We start from the raw sequence: 16,919 nt of genomic DNA on the forward strand, positions 1-16,919 counted from the left end.
ATTTAAATTGTCAGGAAATAAGAGGAAGGAATTTCAAAGGTAAAAAGGTATATGTGTTTAAAAATCCTAAAATCATTTTTAAGGTTGTATTTTTTCTCTAAAATTGTCTTTCTGAAAGTTATAAGAAGCCAAGTAAAAAAATTAATGAATGTATTTAAACAAGTGAAGACCTTAAGACTTTAAAATATTTTCTTGGATTTTCAAATTTTATTTGAGTTTTGTCTCTTTTAGAATTAAAAATGTCAGGCAAAGCGAGACCAGCTTGCTGGTAAATAAATAAAATTTAAAAAATAGAGGCAGCTCACTGGTAAGTGCTGCTATTTGAGCTATTTTTAGAACAGGCCAGCGGGCGACTCATCTGGTCCTTACGGGCTACCTGGTGCCCACGGGCACCGCGTTGGTGACCCCTGTTCTAGATAATCGTATTCATCCCACCATATGAAATATAACTTACTTCTCTAATTCTTATTTACAAAACCCAAAAGCAGTGAAGTTGGCACGTTGTGTAAATGGTAAATAAAAACAGAATACAATGATTTGCAAATCCTTTTCAACTTATATTCAATTGAATAGACCAGATATTTAATGTTCACACTGGAAAACTTTGTTATTTTTTGAAAATATTAGCTCATTTGGAATTTGATGCCTGCAACATGTTTCAAAAAAGCTGGCACAAGTGGCAAAAAAGACTGAGAATGTTGAGGAATGCTCATCAAACACGTATTTGGAACATCCCACAGGTGACCTGATTGTGATGACTTGCATTGATTGGAATCAGACAGTCGTGCTGATAACGTCCACATTTTCAAATGGAGGAGGAAAAGTCCTCCTTTCTGTCCAATACCACATGAAAGTGGTTGCTTTTTGTTTGTCCAGCTTCCATACTCCTTTTTGTACACTTGACAAGAAATACATTTGCGACAAACTCCGTAGCTTGCTCTGCTAGCTTTCTGAGACTCTTATTTTGTTAGCGCAGGCAGGATGAAGCAGCGCTTTTATTGTGACGACAGGAACTGTGCAGTTTTGACTGCAGGTACGGCGCGAGAGTCTGTTGAAATAAAAAGCGTTTCTCGCCTTCCTGTCGGTCATTTTTTCTTAATAATGACCCGGCAGCAGCCAGCGTCATCTCACGAGACCCTCGGGTGCCGTGAATGTCAATCAAGTGACGAAAGTGACTTCTTGGTGAAGCTTGATGATGGCTCATTTTTAGGACTATTTTTTTAATGCCTGGCTGGCGATGGACTGACACACCCTCCGCCATCCACCGCTAGCTCGCCATGCACGTATTAGTCACCCCTGTCTTACATAATTGTAAAAGATGGGCAAAATGACAAAAACAGTGCAGTTCCCCTTGAAATACTCCTATAACTTCCGTGAACAGGACTAGCAAATGTTGCAGGAAACATGGTTTACATGGTGCAGTTTGGGCCAGAGACATTTTTCATACTCACTGGTGGTCCAGGCTCGCCAAGACCCACTGGACCCGGAAGCCCCATTTGACCCTGGAACCCGACATTGCCCTGTGGGGTACAAACACAAGTAGCAGTACTTTTGTCAATCCACCACATTAAAACGTCTGCTCAGGGAGGCACATGTCCCACTTCACCACTTTTGCACACCTTGCTGTTCTCTAACAGGTGTGCATCAATCAATACCTGCTCTGGTCCATTGACAATTGGTATGGACATGATGAGACCAAGACCACATATAACATTTTTCTTGGCAAGGCTTCAAACAGCAGGGAAGTAAAGCGGTTGCAACAGAGACATGAAAAGGTTTTTTTTTCAAATTCACCAGCTGTGATATTTTTGTTTGAAAGACGCTTTGATGAGGAGCAATTATTAGGAAAGTTTAAAAAAAGATGTGTTCAGAAGGTGAGAAAAATTAAAAAATATATATAAAGATGTGTAGATATTTTCACAAAGTAAGAAAAATGTGTAGAGGTTTTCACAAAGAGAGACAAATAAAAAACATGTAACGTGCTGATGTTTTCACAGAAGGTGGAAAAAAAAACTGTAAAAATGTGTAGATATTTTCACAAGGTGAGAAAAAATGTAAAAACTGTACAAATGTGTAGATACAATTACAAAGTGAGAGAAATTTTAAAAACTGTAAAAATGTGTACCGTATTTTTCGGAGTATAAGTCGCTCCGGAGTATAAGTCGCACCAGCCGAAAAGGCATTATAAAGAAGGAAAAAAACATATTTAAATCGTACTGGAGTATAAGTCGCATTTTTGGGGGGAATGTATTTGATAAAAGCCAACACCAAGAATAGACATTTGAAAGGCAATTTAAAATAAATAAAGAATAGTGAACAACAGGCTGAATAAGTGTACGTTATATGACGCATAAATAACCAACTGGTATGTTAACGTAACATATTATGGTAAGAGTCATTCAAATAACTATAACATATAGAACAGTGGTTCTCAAATGGGGGTATGTGTACCCCTGGGGGTACTTGGAGGTATGCCAAGGGGTACGTGAGATTTTTTTTTCAAATATTCTAAAAATAGCAACAATTCAAAAATCCTTTATAAATATATTTATTGAATAATACTTCAACAAAATATGAATGTAAGTTAATAAACTGAACATCAAATCAAGTAGGCTATTCCATTCATTACCATAAACCCAGAGTTTCCCCCATGCCATGATGTTTTGACCCTCACTAAAATGTCTGTCAAAAAGAACTGTGGAAAGAAATGCAACAATGCAATATTCAGTGTTGACAGCTAGATTTTTTTGTGGACATGTTCCATAGATATTGATGTTAAGGATTTCTTTTTTTGTGAAGAAATGTTTAGAATTAAGTTCATGAATCCAGATGGATCTCTATTACAATCCCCAAAGAGGGCACTTTAAGTTGATGATTACTTCTATGTGTAGAAATCTTCATTTATAATTGAATCACTTGTTTATTTTTCAACAAGTTTTTAGTTATTTTTATATCTTTTTTTCCACCACTACAAATGAGCAATATTTTGCACTGTTATACAATTTAATAAATCAGAAACTGATGACATAGTGCTGTATTTTACTTCTTTATCTCTTTTTTTCAACCAAAAATGATTTGCTCTGATTAGGGGGTACTTGAATTTAAAAAATGTTCGCATGGGGTACATCACTGAAAAAAGGTTGAGAACCACTGATATAGAACATGCTATACGTTTACCAAACAATCTGTCACTCCTAATCGCTAAATCCCATGAAATCTTATACGTCTAGTCTCTTACGTGAATGAGCTAAATAATATTATTTGATATTTTACGCTAATGTGTTAATAATTTCACACATAAGTCGCTCCTGAGTATAAGTCGCACCCCCGGCCAAACTATGAAAAAAACTGCGACTTATAGTCCAAAAATACGGTAGATATTTTCCCAAAGTAAGAAAAAAACATGTAAAAATGTGGAGGTATTACACAAAGTGAGATGAATAAAAAAAATATGTAAAAATGTGTAGAGATTTTCACAAAATGAGAAAAACATTTAAAAACTGTAAAAATGTGTAGATGTTTTCACAAGGTGAGAAAAATAAAATAAAAAACATGTAAAAATGTGTAAATGTTTTCACAAAGTGAAACACATTAAAAACATGTAAAAATGCATAGATGTTTTCACAAAAGGAGGAAAATAAAACTGTAAAATGTGTAGATAGTTTCACAAAGTGAGAGAAAAAACTGTAAACATGTGTGGATATGTTCACAAAATGAGAAAAAAAACTGTAAAAATGTGTAAATATTTTCACAAAGTGAGAAAAAAACTGTAAAAATGTGTAGATATTTTCACAAAGTGAGATTTTTTTTTTAAATGTGTCGATATTTTCACAAAGGGAGAAAAAAATGTGTAGCTATTTTCAAAGTCAGAAAAAAAATGCGTAGATATTTTCACAGTGAGTAAACATTTTTTAAATGTGTCGATATTTTCACAAAGTGAGAAAAAAATGTGTAGATATTTTCAAAGTGAGAAAAAACGTGTAGATATTTCACAAAGTGAGAACAATTTCTAAAAACATGTAAAAATGTGTCGATGTTTTCACAAAGTGAGACAAATAAAAAAACATGTAAAAATGTGTCGATGTTTTTCACAAAGTGAGACAAATAAAAAAACTGTAAAAAATGTGTAGATGTTTTCACAAAATGAGGAAAAAGAAAAACTGTAAAAATGTGTAAATATTTTCACAAAGTGAAAAGAAACTGTACACGTGTGGATATTTTTACAAAGTGAGAAAAAACGTGTCGATATTTTCACAAAGTGAGAAAAAAACTGTAAAAATGTGTAGATATTTTCACAAAGTGAGAAAATAAATGTGTAGATATTTTCACAAAATCAGAAAAAAAATGTGTAGATATTTTCCCGAAGTGAGAAAAAAATTCATTATTGGCTTTATTGGAACAAAAAATCTTAAGGTACATTAAACATATGTTTATTATTTTAATTTAGTCCTTAAATAAAATAGTGAACATACTAGACAACTTTTATTTTAGTAGTAAGTAAACAATCAAAGACTCGTAATTCGTCTGCTGATGTATGCAGTAACATACTGTGAAGTGAATTATATTTATATAGCGCTTTTCTCTAGTGACTCAAAGCGCTTTTACATAGTGAAACCCAATATCCAAGTTACATTTAAACCAGTGTGGGTGGCACTGGGAGAAGGTGGGTAAAGTGTCTTGCCCAAGGACACAACAGCGGAGACTAGGATCGAACCTGGAACCCTCAAGTTGCTGGCACGGCCATTCTACCAACCGAGCTATACCGCCCCGTTTATCATTCTATTATTTTGTTTACATTATGAGGGACAAACTGTAAAAATTGATTATTAATCTACTTGTTCATTTACTGTCAATATCTGCTTATTTTCTGTTTTAACATGTTCTATCTACACTTCTGTTAAAATGTAATTGTGGAGGGGGGTGTGGCCTGCGGGCCCGCCACGGAACGGGGAGTGCCAGGACCGGCCTCGAAGACAGCGACAGGTGAGTGGATGGCCCAGGTGGACCTTGTTATCTAATCACCTGCCGCCTTTATTAGCAGCAGCCGGAATGAGACAGAGAGTTGGAGTTGGAGGTGCTGCTGAGCGGACGCAGGAGAAAAAGACATTTCGCTGGAAAGCAACAGCCTTGCAATTGATGAAGTCGTGACACTCAGACAGGAGAAGAAATCACCCAGTTGTTGGTGCCGAAACGCCGTCGGGAAAGGATTTTCCAGGTAGAGCACTTGAACCCCATGGCTAGCCACATGGGGTATGATAAGACACTCAATCGGGTAATGGTCCGGTTCTATTGGCCGGGCATCCGGGCAGACGTGCCAGCTGGTCAATCCAGCGCCCACCCCCAGGGCGCCTTTGCAGCCATTACCACTCATGGAGCGAATTGGCATGGATCTCGTCGGACCATTTCGCCCGAGCACACAATAAAACAGTGTTATACCCTGAATTCCGGGCTCTGCTGGCAGTGTGTGGTGGTCCGAAGAACCCACTAAAGGACAACCTCTACAGTAATAATCACTTCTTCTTCTCTTGTTTGATACTTTACATTAGTTTTGAATGATATCACACATCCATTGTAATGATACCAAGTACAATAGCGAATCTAGTCGATACTACTATGATTACATCAATATTTTTTTAGCATCACAAAATCTTTTTTCCTTTTTAAAAAAAAAAATCATATTATGTTTATAAACTCAGGAAATACGTCCCTGGACACATGAGGACTTTGAATATGACCAATGTATGATCCTGTATCTACTTGGTATCGGATCGATACCTAAATATGTGGGATCCTCCAAAACTAATGTAAAGTATCAAAGAAGAGAAGAATAAGTGATTATTACATTTTAACAGAAGTGTAGATAGAACACGTTGAAACAGAAAATAACCAGATATTAACAGTAAATGTTTGATACTTTACATTAGTTTTGGAGGATACCACACATTTAGGTAGCGATCCGATACCAACTAGTTACAGGATGATACATTGGTCATATTCACAGTCCTCATGTGTCCAGGGGCGTATTTCCTGAGTTTATAAACATAATATGACATAAACATGAAAAGATTTTGTGATGCTAAAAAAATATCGATGTAATCATAGTACTATCGACTAGATACGTTATTGTACTTGGTATCATTACAGTGGATGCGTGGTATCATCCAAAACTAATGTAAAGTATCAAAGAAGAGAAGAATAAGTGATTATTACATTTTAACAGAAGTGTAGATAGAACACGTTGAAACAGAAAAAAAGCAGATATTAACAGTGAATGAACAAGTAGATTAATAATAACTTTTTACAGTTTGTCCCTCATAATGTTGACAAAATAATAGAATGATAAATGACACAATATGTTACTGCATATGTCAGCAGACTAATTAGGAGCCTTTGTTTCTTTACTTACTACTAAAAGACAAGTTGTCTGGTATGTTCACTATTTTATTTAAGGACTAAATTGCAATAAGAAACAATATTTTTTTGTTCAAATAAAGACAATAATGACATTTTTTGTGGTCCCCTTTATTTAGAAATGTATCGAAATACATTTTGGTACCAAAATATTGGTATCGGGACAACCCTAGAACACACACAAAAGTACCAATATTGGGACCGGTACCGACTCTTGATTGCCCCCTGGTGGTCTTTAAAAAGACAAGGTGCACTCTTGTGTCAAATTCACCTTTTGTCCCGGAAGGCCAAACCCTGTTTCCCCTTGGATTCCAGGTGGACCAGGAAGTCCCCGTTCCCCCTATGGAAAGAGACAAATTCAGTTGTGATGTCTGGACTCATGTGAGACGTTATGGAAACATGGCTAATATTTATGTACCAGAAAACTGCACTTAGATGAAGTCAGGAATGCGTGCCCTCCAAGTCACAGTGAACACAAGAAGGCGTGAAGGAGTGTTTTTCAACATTTTCCTTTGCCCTTGCAGACAAGTCAGGGCAACGCTTACAGGCGCACATTAGTCTGCCTTTCAAGCGCATGACAGGCAGACATTCTTTTTAAAAATAATTACGTAGTTAGGAGTAAGGGAGTTGGGAGGAGAGGGCAGGGCCGGCTCATGGCATAATTGGTGGTTATAAAACAGATGGAGTGCAGGTGAGAACAAAAAGTATTGTAAGGGATGTTCTTCCGTTTTCTGGCAAAAGATATGATGATGATGATCATTCCCGTCTTCAACAAGTCCTTACGGCAACTTCATTGGTTTGCAATGTCAAAAAATGTGTAGAGGTTTTCACAACGTGAGAAAAAAACATGTAAAAATGTGTCGATGTTTTCACAAAGTGAGATAAATAAAAAAAAACATGTAAAAATATGTCGATGTTTTCACAGTGAGACAAATAAAAAAACTGCAAAAATGTGTAGATGTTTTCATAAAATGAGGAAAAAGAAAAACTGTAAAAATGTGTAAATATTTTCACAAAGTAAGAACATTTTTAAAAACATTTAAAAATGTGTCAATTTTTTCACAAAGTGAGACAAATAAAAAAACATGTAAAAATGTGTCGATGTTTTCACAGTGAGACAAATAAAAAAACTGCAAAAATGTGTCGATGTTTTCATAAAATGAGGAAAAAGAAAAACTGTAAAAATGTGTAAATATTTTCACAAAGTGAGAAAAATACCTTAAACGTGTAGATATTTTCACAAAGTGAGAAAAAAATTGTAAAAATGTGTAGATATTTTCACAAAGTGAGAAAAAAATTTAAAAATGTGGCAATATTTTCACAAAGGGAGAAAAAAAGGTGTAGATCTTTTCAAAGTAAGAAAAAAAATGCATAGATATTTTCACAAAGTGAGAAAACATTTTTTAAATGTGTCGATATTTTCACAAAGTGACAAAAAAATGTGTAGATATTTTCAAAGTGAGAAAAACATGTGCAGATATTTCACAAAGTGAGAAAAAGTTTAAAAACATGTAAAAATGTGTAGATGTTTTCACAAAATGAGGAAAAATAAAAACTGTAAAAATGTGTAAATATTTTCACAAAGTGAGAAAAAAACTGTAAACATGTGTTGGATATTTTCACAAAGTGAGAAAAAAACTGTAAAAATGTGTAAATATTTTCACAAAGTGAGAAAAAAACTGTAAACATGTGTGGATATTTTCACAAAGTGAGAAAAAAACTGTAAACATGTGTAGATATTTTCACAAAGTGAGAAAAAACATGTGTCGATGTTTTTCACAAAGTGAGACAAATAAAAAAACTGTAAAAATGTGTAGATGTTTTCACAAAATGAGGAAAAAGAAAAACTGTAAAAATGTGTAAATATTTTCACAAAGTGAGAAAATAACTGTAAACGTGTGGATATTTTCACAAAGTGAGAAAAAAAACTGTAAAAATGTGTAGATATTTTCACAAAGTGAGAAAAAACATGTGTCGATATTTTCACAAAGTGAGGAAAAAATGTGTAGATATTTTCAAAGTGAGAAAAAACATGTGCAGATATTTCACAAAGTGAGGAAAATTTTAAAAACATGTAAAAATGTGTCGATGTTTTCACAAAGTGAGACAAATAAAAAAAACATGTAAAACTGTGTCGATGTTTTTCACAAAGTGAGACAAATAAAAAAAACTGTAAAAATGTGTAGATGTTTTCACAAAATGAGGAAAAAGAAAAACTGTAATAATGTGTAAATATTTTCACAAAGTGAGAAAAAAACTGTAAACATGTGTGGATATTTTCACAAAGTGAGAAAAAACTGTAAAAATGTGTAGATATTTTCACAAAGTGAGAAAAAACATGTGTCGATATTTTCACAAAGTGAGAAAAAAACGGTAAACATGTGTAGATATTTTCACAAAGTGAGAAATAAAATGTGTAGATATATTCACAAAGTGAGAAAAAAATGTGTAGATATTTTCACAAGTTCCTCTGACGTTCCAGGAGTTGCGGGTTCAAAAATGGGACAACCAAGCCTGTTCTCCCCCAGTTTATACATCAGTATGTTTGATGGACCTTGGACAATGACTCTGGACTCCAGGATGTACAGTAGGCAAGGATGCATGTTTGCCTCATTCCTGTGAGAATCCTGCGTGTGACTGAAGCATTAAGGCAGGGGTGTGGAACTTTTTTTCATGGAGGACCACATCGCAGTCAGAGGGCTGCCTCTAACAGTGAATGTAAGAATATAAAAGTATAATTATATTGTTCCCTATGTATTTGGTTATTTGGTTTGTGTACGTACAAAAATTATGGATAACTTGCTTTGAAATGGTAAGTCAAAGTGACAAGCAGATATTTAAGTATTTCTTCGTCTTCAACAAGTCCTTACGGCAATTTCATTGGTTTTCATCGTCAATATTGGACGTTTTTCTTCTAATGCACAAAGTTGCAGCCATTGATGATGACTCTACTGACACCGAATGTCTGACTCCACAGTCAGGGGAATATTTTCGCCTCAGCAGAGGTCTCTTCAACTCAGGCTCAGGAGTCGGACTTGGAAATGTGGATGTTTTGTTAGAAAAATGCTGTGTTTACTTAATTGCAAAGTAAACACATCGGCTTTCACACCGCACTGTCAATATATTCATTTTCTTGCCCTCGCTACTCGTTTCCAGTGTGTGCAGCTATACAGATAGTTAACAGCATGAAGAGATAGAAGCTCCACGTTTGTTGAGGATTGATGTTCCCTAGCTTGAATTATTTTCCTTCCTCAGTTTTATTTCTCAACACTTCTTTGTTCATTTAGGTCAGGGGTTTTTAAAAAAGGATTGAAAATGGAAAAAGATGGGGGGGAAATGTTTTTTTGTTTTAGTATGTTTTTTGTTTGAGGACAAACATGACACAAACCTTCGCAATTGTTAGAAAGCCCACGGTTTAATATGTTTGTGTGTATGCTTCACTGATGACAGTATTTGGTGAACATCGTTTTGTCCTATTAATTTCAGCGGTTCTTGAACTCACCAAAGTGTGGACTGTGACGCAAAAGTTTGTTTACATGTAAAATCTTCCACTGCTTTTTTGTCTCATTTTGTCCACCAAAAGTTTTATGCTGTACATGAATGCACAAAGGTGAGCTTTGTTGATGTTATTGACTTGTCGGAGTGCTAATCAGGCATTTTTGGTCAGTGCATGACTGCAAGCTAATCAATGCTAACATGCTATTTAGGCTAGCTGTATGTACATATTGCATCATTATGTGTGTGTCCAAGTTAAAGGAAACGGCAGGCTGTCTTCTTTTAATGGATTTATTACAATCTTTGGCATGCTAGATAATGTTTGCTGTGGTCTGGAACAACATGGCACACAAACAACTATTTGAAATGCAGCCATACGTTGTGTATATTGGTAAATAAAAACAGAATACAATGATTTGCAAATCATTTTCAACTTACATTCAATTGAATAGACTGCAAAGACAAGATATTTAATGTTCCAACTGAGAAACTTCTTTTTTTTTTGCAAATAATCATTAACTTAAGAGTTTAATGGCAGCAACACATTGCAAAAAAGTTGTCACAGGGGCATTTTTACCACTGTGTTACATGGCCTTTCCTTTTAACAACACTCAGTAAACGTTGGGGAACTGACGAGACACATTTTTGAAGTGGAATTATTTCCCATTCTTGCTTGATGTACAGCTTAAGTTGTTCAACAGTCTCCCTTCTGCTATTTTAGGCTTCATATTGCGCCACACATTTTCAATGGGAGACAGGTCTGGACTACAGGCAGGCCAGTCTAGTACCCACACGTTTTTACTATGAAGCCACGCTGTTGTAACACGTGGCTTGGCATTGTCTTGCTAAAATAAGCAGGGGCGTCCATGATAATGTTGCTTTGATGGCAACATATGTTGCTCCAAAATCTGAATGTACCTTTCAGCATTAATGGTGCCTTCACAGATGTGTAGATTACCCATGTCTTGGGCACTAATACACCCCCATACCATCACACATGCTGGCTTTTACACTTTGCGCCTAGAACATTCCTGATGGTTATTTTCCTCTTTGGTCCACAGTTTTAAAAACAATTTGATATGTGGACTCGTCAGACCACAGAACACTTTTCTACTTTGCATCAGTCCATCTAAGATGAGCTCGGGTTTCTGGGTGTTGTTGATGAATGGCTTTGGCTTTGCATAGTAGTTTTAACTTGCACTTACAGATGTAGCGACCAACTGTAGTTACTGAGAGTGGTTTTCTGAAGTGTTCCTGAGCCCTTGTGGTGATATCCTTTACACACTGATGTCGCTTTTTGATGCAGTACCGCCTGAGGGATCGAAGGTTCGTAATATCATCGCTTACGTGCAGTGATTTCTCCAGATTCTCTGAACCTTTTGATGATATTATGGACCGTAGATGGTGAAATCCCTAAATTCCTTGCAATAGCTGGTTGAGAAATGTTGTTCTTAAACAATTTGCTCAGGCATGTGTTGACAAAGTGGTGACCCTCGCCCCGTCCTTGTTTGTGAACGACTGAGCATTTCATGGAAGCTGCTTTTATACCCAATCATGGCACCCACCTGTTCCCAATTAGCCCGTTCACCTGTGGGGTGTTCCAAATAAGTGTTTGATGAGCATTCCTCAACTTTCTCAGTCTTTTTTGCCACTTGTGCCAGCTTTTTTGAAACATGTTGCAGGCATCAAATTCCAAATGAGCTAATATTTACAAAAAATAACAAAGTTTTCCAGTGGGAACATTAAATATCTTGTCTTTGCGGTCTATTCAATTGAATATAAGTTGAAAAGGATTTGCAAATCATTGTATTCTGTTTTTATTTACCATTTACACAACGTGTCAACTTCACTGCTTTTGGGGTTTCTAGATCTATTTTCCCTTATCTCTTGAGTCTTTTGCTAATGTAAAACAAAACAGCATTACTATAGATTGCTAGGTTAAATTCGTTGTTTTTAATCACGATTAATCTCATTTAATCCACAGCAACCGTGTGATTAATCTGATAGAACATTTTTGAATCATTAAGCAGCACGAGTTGTGACCCAGGTCAGTGTTTGTTGTTGTTTCACAAATGTGGTTACACTTGTCTATTCTCTTCCCAAACACCTAAAAAGTTCTTAAAGCTGATGCTTTAAGGACCACTTACTTTTTTACCAATGACACCTTCGGGTCCGACATCACCAGGAGGTCCAAGCAAGCCCTGGATGGTGGAAACATGATAGCATTAGCATGGTGGGATGGGGGGCTACTGCAGAGTTATGAAAAATGTTCCCGTAGGTTGAAACAGAATTAAGCGTTTCTTATTTAACTGAAAATAGACACACTTTGTTTTGTACTACAATGAGGATCAAAAATACTGTAGTTGGAAAATACCAATGGATTCAACAGCTTGCCAGAGGCTCAGCCAGTGGATGCCAGCAAGTCTGATCTCTAACTTGTGATAGCTAGCTAGCTTCTGGTCTGCTGACTCCAAATTACTTTTAACTAGCGAGCGCCTAGTTTCTGGTTTTCTGTCTCCAAAAATACTTTTAACTAGTTAGCAGAGGTTATCAGCCTAGCTTCTGGTCTTTTGTCTCCAAAATACTTTTAACTAGTTAGCTAAGGTAATGAGCCTAGCTTCTGGTCTCCTGACTCCAAAATACTTTTAACTAGCGAGTTTATCCGCCTAGCTTCTGGTCTTCTGTCTCCAAAAATACTTGTACCTCGCTATCTAAGCTTATCCACCTAGCTTCTGGTCTCCTGACCCCAAAATACATTAACGAGCTAGTTTATACGCCCAGCTTCTTGTCTACTGACTCCAAAATACTTTTAACTAGCTAGTTTATCCGCTTATTTTCTGGTCTACTGACTCCAAATTACTTTTAACCAGCGAGCTTATACGCCTAGTTTCTAGTCTTCTGTCTACAAAAGACTTTTAACTCCCTAGCGAAGGTTGTCAGCCTAGCTTCTGGTCTTCTGTCTCCAAAATATTTTTAACTAGTTAGCTAAAGTTATTAACCTAGCTTCTGGTCTTCTCTCACCAAAATACTTTTAACTAGTTAGCTAAAGTTATTAGCCAAGCTTCTGATATACTGACTCCAAAATACTTTTAACTAGCGAGTTAATCCGCCTAGCTTCTGATCTCCTGACCCCAAAGTACTTTTAACTAGCTAGTTTATCCGCCTAGCTTCTGGTCTCCTGACCCCAAATTACGTTTAACTAGATAGTTTATCCACCTAACTTCTTGTCTACTGACTCCAAAATACTTTTAACTAGCTAGTTTATCCGCCTAGCTTTTGGTCTCCTCACCCCAAAATACTTTTAACTAGCTAGTTTATCCGCCTAGCTTCTGGTCTCCTGACCCCAAAATACTTTTAACTAGCTAGTTTATCCGCCTAGCTTCTGATCTCCTGACCCCAAAATACTTTTAACTAGCTAGTTTATCCGCCTAGCTTCTGGTCTCCTGACCCCAAATTATGTTTAACTAGCTAGTTTATCCACCTAACTTCTTGTCTACTGACTCCAAAATACTTTTAACTAGCGAGTTTATCCGCCTAGCTTCTGGTCTCCTGACCCCAAAATACTTTTAACTAGTTAGTTCATCCGCCTAGCTTCTGGTCTCCTGACCCCAACATACTTTTACCAAGCTCGTTTGTTTGCCTAGCTTCTGTCTCCAAAATACTTTTATCTCGCTATCTAACTTTATCAGCCAAGCTTCTGGTCTTCTGGCTCCAAAATACTTTTAACAAGCTAGCTAGAGTTATCCGCCGAGCTTCTGGTCTCCTGACCCAAAATTACATTTAACTAGCTAGTTTATCCGCATAGCTTCTTGTCTACAGACTCCAAAATACTTTTAACTAGTTAGTTTATCCATCTAGCTTCTGGTCTTCTAACCCCAAAATACTTTTAACTAGCTAGTTCATTCGCCTAGCTTCTGGTCTACTGACTCCCAATTACGTTTAACTAGCGAGCTTATACGCCTAGTTTCTAGTCTTCTGTCTACAAAAGACTTAACTCGCTAGCGAAGGTTGTCAGCCTAGCTTCTGGTCTTCTGTCTCCAAAATACTTTTAACTAGTTAGCTAAAGTTATTAACCTAGTTCTGGTCTTCTCTCACCAAAATAATTTTAACTAGTTGGCTAAGGTTATTAGCCTAGCTTCTTTGATTGATTGAGACTTTTATTAGTAGATTGCACAGTACAGTACATATTCCGTACAATTGACCACTGAATGGTAACACCCGAATAAGTTTTTCAACTTGTTTAAGTCGGGGTCCACGTTAATCAATTCATGGTAAATTCTGATATACTGACTCCAGAATACTTTAACTAGCGAGTTTATCCGCCTAGCTTCTTGTCTCCAGACCCCAAAATACTTTTAACTAGCGAGTTTATCCACCTAGCTTCTGGTCTTCTGTCTCCAAAATACTTTTAACTAGCTAGTTTATCCGCCTAGCTTCTGGTCTTCTGTCTCCAAAATACTTTTACCTCGCTATCTAAGTTTATCAGCCGAGCTTCTGGTCTCTTGACCCCAAAATACATTTAACTAGCTACTTTATCCGCCCAGCTTCTTGTCTACTGACTCCAAAATACTTTTAACTAGCTAGTTTATCCGCCTATTTTCTGGTCTACTGACTCCAAATTACTTTTAACTAGTGAGCTTATACGCCTAATTTCTAGTCTTCTGTCTCCAAAAGACTTTTAAGTCCCTAGCGAAGGTTATCAGCCTAGCTTCTGGTCTTCTGTCTCCAAAATATTTTTAACTAGTTAGCTAAAGTTATTAACCTAGCTTCTGGTCTTCTCTCACCAAAATACTTTTAACTAGTTAGCTAAAGTTATTAGCCTAGCTTCTGATATACTGACTCCAAAATACTTTTAACTAGCGAGTTTATCCGCCTAGCTTCTGGTCTCCTGACCCCAAATTACGTTTAACTAGCTAGTTTATCCACCTAACTTCTTGTCTACTGACTCCAAAATACTTTTAACTAGCGAGTTTATCCGCCTAGCTTCTGGTCTCCTGACCCCAAAATACTTTTAACTAGTTAGTTCATCCGCCTAGCTTCTGGTCTCCTGACCCCAACATACTTTTACCAAGCTCGTTTGTTTGCCTAGCTTCTGTCTCCAAAATACTTTTATCTCGCTATCTAAGTTTATCAGCCGAGCTTCTGGTCTTCTGGCTCCAAAATACTTTTAACAAGCTAGCTAGAGTTATCCGCCGAGCTTCTGGTCTCCTGACCCAAAATTACATTTAACTAGCTAGTTTATCCGCCTAGCTTCTTGTCTACTGACTCCAAAATACTTTTAACTTGTTAGTTTATCCGTCTAGCTTCTGGTCTTCTAACCCCAAAATACTTTTAACTAGCTAGTTCATTCGCCTAGCTTCTGGTCTACTGACTCCCAATTACGTTTAACTAGCGAGCTTATACACCTAGTTTCTAGTCTTCTGTCTCCAAAAGACTTTTAACTCGCTAGCGAAGGTTGTCAGCCTAGCTTCTGGTCTTCTGTCTCCAAAAGACTTTTAACTAGTTAGCTAAAGTTATTAACCTAGGTCCTGGTCTTCTCTCACCAAAATAATTTTAACTAGTTGGCTAAGGTTATTAGCCTAGCTTCTTTGATTGATTGAGACTTTTATTAGTAGATTGCACAGTACAGTACATATTCCGTACAATTGACCACTAAATGGTAACACCCGAATAAGTTTTTCAACTAGTTTAAGTCGGGGTCCACGTTAATCAATTCATGGTAAATTCTGATATACTGACTCCAAAATACTATAACTAGCGAGTTTATCCGCCTAGCTTCTTGTCTCCAGACCCCAAAATACTTTTAACTAGCGAGTTTATCCGCCTAGCTTCTGGTCTTCTGTCTCCAAAATACTTTTAACTAGCTAGTTTATCCGCCTAGCTTCTGGTCTTCTGTCTCCAAAATACTTTTACCTAGCTAGTTTATCCGCCTAGCTTCTGGTCTTCTGTCTCCAAAATACTTTTACCTCGCTATCTAAGTTTATCAGCCGAGCTTCTGGTCTCCTGACCCCAAAATACATTTAACTAGCTACTTTATCCGCCCAGCTTCTTGTCTACAGACTCCAAAATACTTTTAACTAGCTAGTTTATCCGCCTATCTTCTAGTCTTCTGTCTCCAAAAGACTTTTAACTCCCTAGCGAAGGTTATCAGCCTAGCTTCTGGTCTTTTGTCTCCAAAAGACTTTTAACTAGTTAGCTAAAGTTATTAACCTAGCTTCTGGTCTTCTCTCGACAAAATACTTTTAACTAGTTAGATAAGGTTATTAGCCTAGCTTCTGATATACTGACTCCAAATTACTTTTAACTAGCTAGTTTATCCGCCTAGCTTCTGGTCTCGTGACCCCAAAATACTTTTACCTAGCTAGTTAATCCGCCTAGCTTCTGGTCTTCTGAACCCAAAATACTTTTACCTAGCTAGTTTATCCGACTAGCTTCTGGTCTTCTGACCCCAAATACTTCTAACTAGCTAGTTTATATGCCTAGCTTCTGGTCTACTGACTCCAAAATACTTTTAACTAGTTAGCTAAGGTTATCAGCCTAACTTCTGGTCTTCGTGACCCCAAAATACTTTTAACAAACTAGCTAGAGTTATCCGCCTAGCGTCTGGTCTTCTATCTCCAAAATACTTTTAACTCGCTAGCTAAGATTATCAGCCTAGCTTCTGGTTTTCTGACTCCAAAATACTTTTAACTAGCTAGATTTATCCGCCTGACTTCTGATCTCCTGACCCCAAAATACTTTCAACTCGCTGGCTAAGGTTATCAGCTTGGCTTCTGGTCTTCTGATTCCAAAATACTTTTAGCAAACTAGCTCGGGTTGTCAGCCTAGTTTCTGGTGGTCTGGCTCCAAAATACTTTTAACTTTTAACTAGGTTATCCGCCTAGCTTCTGGTCTACTGACTTCAAAAGACTTTTAACTAGCTTGCTAAGGTTATCTGGCTAGCTTCTGGTATTCTGACTTCAAAATACTTTTGACATATAAGCTAAAGATATTCAGAAACTTCTGATTGTCTG

The 16,919-nt window shown here is 36.8% G+C and overlaps 1 protein-coding gene across 1 annotated transcript in view; it reads right to left on the reverse strand.

The window, feature by feature from the left end:
• Positions 1-16,919, reverse strand: part of LOC133653254 (collagen alpha-1(XXVIII) chain-like) — a 96,178-nt gene that overhangs the window by 49,498 nt on the left and 29,761 nt on the right. Inside the window, exons 12-14 of the mRNA XM_062052335.1 lie at positions 12,054-12,107; positions 6,683-6,751; positions 1,452-1,520 (exon numbers count right to left, since the gene is read on the reverse strand). Of these exons, the coding sequence (XP_061908319.1) occupies positions 1,452-1,520; positions 6,683-6,751; positions 12,054-12,107 (192 nt within the window). The remainder of the gene's footprint in view (positions 1-1,451; positions 1,521-6,682; positions 6,752-12,053; positions 12,108-16,919) is intronic.

The sequence above is a fragment of the Entelurus aequoreus genome, linkage group LG07, assembly GCF_033978785.1.
Source record: "Entelurus aequoreus isolate RoL-2023_Sb linkage group LG07, RoL_Eaeq_v1.1, whole genome shotgun sequence".
In the NCBI taxonomy this organism is placed as follows: Eukaryota; Metazoa; Chordata; class Actinopteri; order Syngnathiformes; family Syngnathidae; genus Entelurus; species Entelurus aequoreus.